Genomic DNA, 8,791 nt, shown 5'->3' with positions numbered 1-8,791 from the left:
AACATTGGATACAACCTGCATTTTCTGATGATTGATTATTTATTTATACAAAAATATAAATAATACTAAATTACACAAAATACAATAACTGAATGAATAATAATGTTATTACGACTGATTTATTTATTGATCTGTTCCTGATGAGGGCGGGGTGTAGTGACTCTCCCAGCCAGCAGGGGGCGCGTGCTTCAGCCGGATGAGTCTGGAACTGCCGCCCCTCGTGAACGCGCTTTACTTTCATGTTGGTCTCCGCTCCGCGTGAGTCCAGGAAGTTGCTGGTTCGGGTTGTGGTTCGGGTGAACATGTCCGCTACGGACGATCGGATTGTGTTTCATGGACGGGAACCGGAAACGGAACCGGGTCAGAGGACGCGGTACCCGGCTCAGCCCGCGGAACGGCACGCGCACCAGGTAAACTATCGAACCACGAGTTTTAAACTGTAACACCGAACCCAACCGGCCCAGTGGACCGGAACCACAGAGCTTGTAACTCTACAGGCCGAGTGGACCGGAACCAGAGAGCCTGTAACTCTACAGGCCCATTGGACCGGAACCAGAGAGCCTGTTACTTTACAGGCCCATTGGACCGGAACCAGAGAGCCTGTTACTTTACAGGCCGAGTGGACCGGAACCAGAGAGCCTGTTACTTTACAGGCCGACTGGACCGGAACCAGAGAGCCTGTAACCCAAAAGGCCCGAGTGGACCGGAACCAGAGAGCCTGTTACTTTACAGGCCGAGTGGACCGGAACCAGAGAGCCTGTTACTTTACAGGCCGACTGGACCGGAACCAGAGAGCCTGTAACCCAACAGGGCCAGTGGACCGGAACCAGAGAGCCTGTTACTTTACAGGCCGACTGGACCGGAACCAGAGAGCCTGTAACCCAAAAGGCCCGAGTGGACCGAACTCCGTAAACATTTAGCATTTCTGTTGGAACACAGTTTGGTTCAGATTGGTTTAAACTAACCAGGAGAATCTGGGGAGCTACCTGGGCCAGGTGTTCTGACTCGGTCCAGGTGTTGTGACCCAGTTCAGGTGTTTGGACCCGGTCCACATCAGACCTGACCAGCAGTACGTGACTGAAGCAGGACGTTATCTGCTGATCAATCTGTTTGATAAGCTGCCGAACATTCCTGGGTTCTCCCACCTGATCCGTGACTGATCACACTGATTAATCTGTGTGTGTGTGTGTGTGTGTGTACACGCCAGTGATTGCTCAACCTTCATGTTGTCATGTCCTACTTTCTGTTTTACTGCTGCGCTTCCAGAGAACCTGAAAGTCCGGTCCAAACAGATCCAAGCGGACTTCCAGCAGAAATCAGTCGGGAATGTTTGGTTTTTCCGGACAGGAGGACGTCCGGTTCTGATCCGGTTATTTCCTCCAGATACCTGGATGTTTCTGGGATCTGTTGGTTCCAGACCAACGGGTCTGTGTTCCTACAACCCGGTCCGCTCTGAGCGACCCGGTCTGTTCTAAATGACCCGTTTTTGTGACCCGTTCCCAGCTTTCATCTGTGATCACCTGACCTGCTTGTCGGTGACGTCCGTGGCGGTGAACAGGTAAACGAAGCGGGCGCACCGCTGGCGGCTGACGGGATGAACGCAGATACCTGGAACCTCTCGGCTGCAGTTGCTAAGCAACGAATCAACTTAAAAAATCAGGATTTTGAACAGTCGTACACGGAGACAACATTAATGCCGAGTTTAATCGATGCATCGCGATTCAGTTACTATTTATAAATGTTCAGTGATTATTTTATAGTAATTAAACGGCGGAGATGCAGGAAAACTGCCGACACGTTTTCCTGAAAGCTGCAGCGAACGACGTGATGTGTGAAAAGTGTGGAAGTTGTTTATGGTTCCAGGTAGAGTCACTCGATTATGACAAAAATTATAATCACGATTATTTTGACTGAAATTGAGATTTCGATAATTTAACACAAGGATCCAGTATTTATAAACAACGCTGCGCGTCGTGGTGTTCTAGACTCCGTGTCGTACATTATAACCGTCTAATGTACAGTTCCGAGTTGTTTAATCCGCTTTTACCGCTTATATAGGAACTATTTTACGTCGGCCTGGATGTACGTTTTATACCAAACAACCGCTGTCAGGCTGCAGCACGTTTCTCTCATTCGCCTGTTGAAAGACGGCTGATCTGAACCAGCTGGTTAACGCGTTGCTATGGTAACGCCCCGTAACGGAGGGACATTACAGTGTTTAACTGGCCGAACTATGTATAGGAAAATAATGCAGCCAGTTGTCACTGACAACGGTATAAACCATGTTTAGGTGAACTTCCACAACCTACTGCAGTTATTCTACATGGACCTGCAGCCGGAGCCGACTGAGACTGGCCGCCTGGGAGTGCTTTAGGACGGGAGAGGCTCCCGCTGCTCCTTCCTTACAGTAACTGCAGAACAATATGTGCCTTCAAGTCAGTCGCCAAAACACCAGAAAAGTCTCTAATAACTCCAGTAAAAGCTGCTAGATTTGTCGCTTTTAACAAAAAAGTCTCCAGATTTAGCGAGAAAGTCTCCAAGTTGGCAACAGTGTCTGAATGAAAGCAAAGCGGCTGTGGGAGGAGTTTACAGCACAGCGCTGCAACGCCAGAGACGCTCGATTAGCAGCTGAAGACAGCAGGAGAGGAAACTGCAGAGAGAGAAATAATCACACCCTTTTATTTTTATCATCGTTGGAAACCCAGATCGTACTGAGATTAAAATCTGATTCATCGTCCAGACCTAGTTCCAGGTAAATAAAAGTAAACTTGTTTACTGGAACAAATAAAAACTGATGTGTGAAGGAACCGCGCCGTGAGGAAAAACCGGAATGTCTGGAAAAAGATGGATAAAAAATCCTGATGATGAAAGAGCTGCCGTTAGCTCGCAGCGCCCTCCGTAGCGGAAGCGCCCTTCAACACAGCAGCGTTGTGAAGTCGGTTAATCTGAGCTTTTCTCCGCAGGTCGACGCCAACCGGATCCGACCACGGCCCCACGGTGATCCCAGATGGCAGCATCTGCAGGAGCCCAGCGTCCGGGAGCCTCCGCTGGACGACTGCGAGCGGATGGGAACTCTGTTTGGGATGATCAACAAGTGCCTGCGGGGGATGGGCTTCAGCCAGGTGTACTTCGGCGACAGGACGGTGGAACCGGTGGTGATCGTCTTCTTCTGGCTGCTGCTCGGGTTCCTGGGGATCCAGGCTCTGGGACTGGTGGGAACTCTCTGCATCATCATCATCTACATCCAGAAGTAACGTTCGGCACAGATTCTACGGTTTCTGTGGCGCCAAAGTGCGTGGGATTGTGTAGGAGGTTGTCGGGTGGTGGGGGGGGTGTTGCGCAGTACCAGACCACGGTTGTTTTGATGGAGACTTTCTGGAAGCGTGATGATTTGGAGAGAACTGATGTTCAGAGGAAGAAAGCTGATGTGGAGCTTGTCCTCCGCATGACGTGGACCGGGACCGGGACTGGTGCCGTGAAGCAGCTCGCCAGATAATCCTGACGTCTCAGTTTATTCATCTTCATATAGCCAAGCTCGGTTACCATGGCAACTCATGCAAAGAAGCTGATGTGTCCTCATCATAAGTTAGTTTTTATCCAAAATGTTAAAAACGTAAATGAACACGGAGTCAGTGGATGAGACGTGATGTTTCCATGGAAACGTGATGTTTTCAGCCTCAGCTGTCAGATTCTGAGGCTAAAATGATGTAAAATGAATGTATGAACAGATAAAGCAGCATAAAGAGAAACCAGAAGTTTGTAGAAATAACACACATAGATCAGCAGTGACCAAGCCTTTTCTCACCTCCACATCATTCTCTCACGTCTGAAACACACACACACACACACACTGTTTCCATGTTTCCACACGTCTTCCTGCTACTATCTACCTGCTGTCCTCACTGCAGCACCTCCACCTCAGCTGCATCCCAAACGTCTTCCTGGCTTTATTCCAATCATAGAGGATCATTATTTTCCTGCTTTTCTCATCACTTGTTGATCTTTGGCTGCTCCTGATTGGACGTTACCGTCAGTTTAAGCTCTCTGATTGGTGGAAAGTCTGACAGGAAGTGTCTTCATCATCATGTCCAGGTGAAAATAGAGGTCTCTTGGCAACATGGTAGTGATGGTGATGAAGATGTGATAAATAATGGTGGATTTACCATCTAGAGTCTCTGAATAAACACTACATGTTGTGTCTGGATTGTAAACCTCCTGGACGGATAGAAACGCTGGAAAACCTCCGTAGACCAGCTGGAGGGTCACATGACCATCACAGTGATGATATTAGCAGTAATGCAGGGAGGCAGCAGAGTTTTAAGGGTTAAACTATCACTGCTGATGACTGAACAGATCTGATTGGCTGGATAACAAAGCGCTGTGCGCTCAAACCCAGTTTGTAGCTTCACAAACTTGGTGGGTCAGTCACCATGGTAACCGTAACAGCCATTACAACAGGCTGGAGCATGCCCCGCATGTTACCATGGAAACCAGGATGAGCTGCAGCTGATCATCAATCAGTCTCAGTTCGTTTTTCAGACCTGTTAAACTCGGTAAAAACGAGTCGGAGCAGCTTCCTTCATCCTGATGATGATGGTGGATTCTTTCCAGATTCAGCATCAAATGGATCATTTTCACGTCTGCTTCACATGAGTGCGCTCAAAGCACACGGAGAAACCACAGAAACCCTTCCGATCGGGTTCTGGTCCGACCCGGCGCTGAAAACTAGAAGCGTCTGTCAGCGCCTCTTCCAGTTTATTTTTACCAGGTTAGTGAAAACGGCTAAGCTAACGGCTACAGAGGACGTGCTGCTTTGTTGCACATCGGGGGAAAAATCCACATGAACAAAGTTTGTGATTATTTCAGATGATCTTTTATTACAACGTGACGGCATCGGCCTCCATCCTCCCGAACAAAACTCAGATTTCCATAAATCTGTTTAGGTTTCCTGTCTCCACACATTTCTGCTCCATTCAGACGCCGATCTGAACTGCTTCCTGAACGGAGCTTCAGCCACGAGCTGCATGTAGCAGTAGGGTGGAAAATAACCCGTCTGGAGCTGATTCTCCAGGAAAACGTGTTTTTTTTTTTATTATGCATTATCTTCACGGCTCGTATCCAGAAAGCAGAACTTTGACTTTTCCTCTCGGAGGTTTTCCGACACTTTCAGGGAGACTGTTAGCAGCTGGAGGAAAACTTGATCTTCACCTGAAGACGACGGTTCATCCATCTGAGAAGCTGCAGAACTTCAGACACTTTAAAAAAAAAATCTTTGTCTTAAGAAAACCACAGAAGAAGAAGGTCTGGTCTGCTGTTTATTTATTTATTTAATAAAATGATCTGATTTATCTGAAAAGCTGATTACATATCAAATAATTTGTATATTTTATGAGTTGGAAGCTTCATATTATTGCAATTAAATGATGTCAAAACAACTTTTTTTTTCACTGATTCTGTTTATTTCCCTCAAATTTTCCCACTCGCTGACTTTCTGCACATCTACAGCCACCATCAGCTCTGCGGAGGAGAAGTATCTACCTCACCTCCTTGCTGCTTTAGTCTCTAGCAGACGTTTTACCTCTTAGATGCTGGAGAATAAATCCTGATCTGAGCTCCTGCATTGAGTTCGTCAGACTTTATTAGCTGAAAGGGACCTTTGTGAAACAACTTTTACCCGACAGATTTGAGGGTTGATTGAAGTGTGGAACTTTAATCAGTGCTTTCTCACACCTCAGACCAGCTGAACTGCAGGAACTTCAGTTTATGTTCATCTATGAAGCCTCAGCGTGAAAAGACGGAAGATTCTAGAAACGTGTCGTTGATTCATGAGATGCATTTTTCTAAAGCAGGGATCGGATTTCAGTGGTTATATGCTGATTAAGTTCACACATGCCAGGGAAACCTGTTTTCTGCAAGCTCGACATGAAGATGCAAAGTACATCCAGAAACATGGAAATGTGTTGAATCCTGTGAACTTGAAGGTTTGAAAATCAACCTGCTGAAATAAATTTCACTGCAATAAATGGTGGAAAAAACTGAATGTTAGTGTTGGCTGGATGTTGGCCAGATGTGTGAATGTTAGTTAAACTTTTGCCAGATATTAGATGAAGTTGGGCAAAATTTTGGCCAGATGTTAGCTGGATGTTGGCTCAACACGGAGCTCATTAGCAAATCTCCTGACCAGTGGGCGGAGTCAAAAAACCCTGTCAGTGAGAACTAGCCTATGGAACTAGCGCTGCATGCTAGCTCCACAACCTCACATTGCCAGTGCAACAAAAATGATGGTTAATATTGGATTCATCCAGTCATAAAGCTTTGAGTTGTATGACTGGATGAAGCTCAGAGGAGGAAGACCAGGAGCTTCATAGACATATACACATAGAAGCATCAGGTAATAATATGCTTGTAAAGTATTAAATTGACTGTCAGGCCAATAAGTCTGCTAATAATGTTAGTATGTTTCTGGACATGCTCCAAACATTCACATGAGCCTTTTTTCCAGAGTTTCCATATGAAGAATAACTACTCATAATGCTGCAGAATCAAACTGAATGTCCTGCTATGCAGTAAGCCTGTTGATGGTCGTTTCTCCCCATCAGTGGTAAACACATTACTGCCAACTGTGTTGGAGATTATTTGCTACTGGGAAATACCTAAAGTATCTGATAGCTACGTTACTTATTGACAGTTGTACTGATACTTATTCTATAAAACAGGTCAGCGTTTTTCCCTGAATGATGTCAGACTAAAGGCTCTCCCACATCATCATCCTACCTGTATGATCCTCACCAGGGGCCTCATTTACAAAGCCGTCGCACGCACAAAACCTGGCGTACGCCAGTTATAGTCAACTTTTGGGATTTATCAAACACAACTTGGCGGTAAAACGTCCCTACCTCCACGCCAACTCTGACCCCGGCGTACACACAACATCTGGAGAAACGGGAAACGGCGACACCAAAGGCAGAAATAAAACCAAAGAAATTGTGTGAAATTTGATACATCTGTTCAAAATCAAATATAAACCTTCATGCAGAATGTTGTACAGTAACAGCATTTGCAAAAAAAAAAAAAAAAAAAACCTGCACATTTGATATTGTTCCTCCACCACGAAAACATCAACCACTAAAATCTGTTCTGAAACGAAGCAGTTCTACATGTTATAAAAACCATTTCACACAGTTAAGTCGTACAGAAGCTGCCATAATAATAAAAGTCTAAATGAATTAGTACATTAAAATGACGTGACATCATCAGGCTGATCAGGTGTTTCCCCGACCTGCAGATACAAAACATGAAGTGATGGTTGGATATAAAATGCACTCAAATGCGTAAGGGCGCACAGTGGCTTATCTGTCCCTGCTGGTGGACATGGAACATGGAGACTCTGGACTCCAGTCCGGCACCTTCCAAAGGGAAGGGACTGACAGGTCGGGTCCGCTCCTTTTCCCAACCCAGAGCAGAGGAACAGAACTATGTTCTCCACAGCCAGACGTGGTGTAGCGGCCATCGGGCAGATGGAGGCAGGTGGAGGTGCCTCCATGCCCAGGAGGAAACCTGTTGTACAGCTGCAGATGTGTGCAGATAGTGGAGACGCTACATAACATGCTACTAAATGGCGTCAGCGCTTCACCTGCGTTCACCTGAGCAATCATCCAATCTGAATGATTGTGTTGTCAATCATCCTCTCACGTTGGAACCAAACGGTGCTGCTTTACGTCTAGAAGTGATGCAACACATCAGAGGTGGAGAATTCTCATTTATTCACAAGTTTATGTCAGGGTGGTGTTTATTTCTCTCCATCTCCTGCACCTCCTCCTTCATGGCAGTTATTGGTTCCTCTGCGAGGACACCGCAGCTAGGACACAAGGTGGAACCACTGCCCCCCCCTCTCCGACCACATCTGCAGCGCTGCAACCCAGCTGGGACACACAGGAACACCAGTATGTTCCCAGTAAATAAACTGGAGTCAGAGACGTCTCAATTATGTCCGTTCATTTTATAATCTGAAACAAAGGAATGAAGCACTTCCAGCATCATCTGGAGCATTTTGTTCCAGCGTATCTCTGGACTCCTTCATTTTCCCGCCAGCTTCTAATCTGTGGGAGTGGGCAGCGGCCCCCCTTCCTCCTCCTGTGGACCAAGATGTCCTCTCTCCCTACATTTTATTGTCTGACCACTTTACTTGTCCTTTCTGGATAAGTCCGGTGGTCTGATGAGACGCTGACAGCATCTGTCCCCTGCTGACCTCCTCTGTCTTTCTGGTGGTGGTGATGTCCATCCCGTCTCCACCAGATAAAATATTTGTACATTTTCCAACCTGATCGATTAGAATTTCTTCCTCATTTTCCAAAAAAATTCCTCTTTTTGGCTTTTTTCCTGCTGAACGTCATGGAAATGAGCTGGATTAATGTTTATCAGGGTGTTCACCTGACCTTTTATGGCCAACACGTGGGGCGTGACAGTATTTGCACAACATTTGGGTGTAAAAGTGGGGACCTTCTGTTGTAGTGCTGTGTTGTGGAGTGGGTGGGTTTGAGGCGTTGCCTTGTGGCTCCTCCCATTGTGGCCGTGCACTAAAGGGACCAAGTGACTGGCTCAAATACAAACTGCTATCTGGCTATCGAATCTCATACAGGTCTGAGACTGGTTGCCTTATGAACTGTACAAAATAAAGGTTGTGTTCGTATTACCTTTTTGCCTCCTTATTCATTCCCCCGGGACCTCTGCCTAAGTGCAGGAACATTACACTGGTGGCAGCGGTAGGATCTTGTTCTCCCTTGTGAGAGCA

The 8,791-nt window shown here is 46.4% G+C and overlaps 1 protein-coding gene across 1 annotated transcript; it reads left to right on the top strand.

Annotated features, from left to right (window-relative positions):
* The first annotated feature begins 281 nt into the window (after window positions 1-281).
* Window positions 282-5,318, top strand: fam241a (family with sequence similarity 241 member A). The gene is made up of 2 exons (XM_079262196.1): window positions 282-410; window positions 2,964-5,318. Exons 1-2 carry the CDS (start codon window positions 303-305, stop codon window positions 3,252-3,254), a joined length of 399 nt encoding a protein of 132 aa, XP_079118322.1. The 5' UTR covers window positions 282-302; the 3' UTR covers window positions 3,255-5,318.
* The last annotated feature ends 3,473 nt before the right edge of the window (window positions 5,319-8,791 follow it).

The sequence above is a fragment of the Telmatherina bonti genome (assembly GCF_933228915.1).
Source record: "Telmatherina bonti genome assembly, chromosome: 22".
NCBI classification, from domain to species: Eukaryota; Metazoa; Chordata; class Actinopteri; order Atheriniformes; family Telmatherinidae; genus Telmatherina; species Telmatherina bonti.
This window is presented reverse-complemented; position numbering and strand designations above follow the sequence as displayed.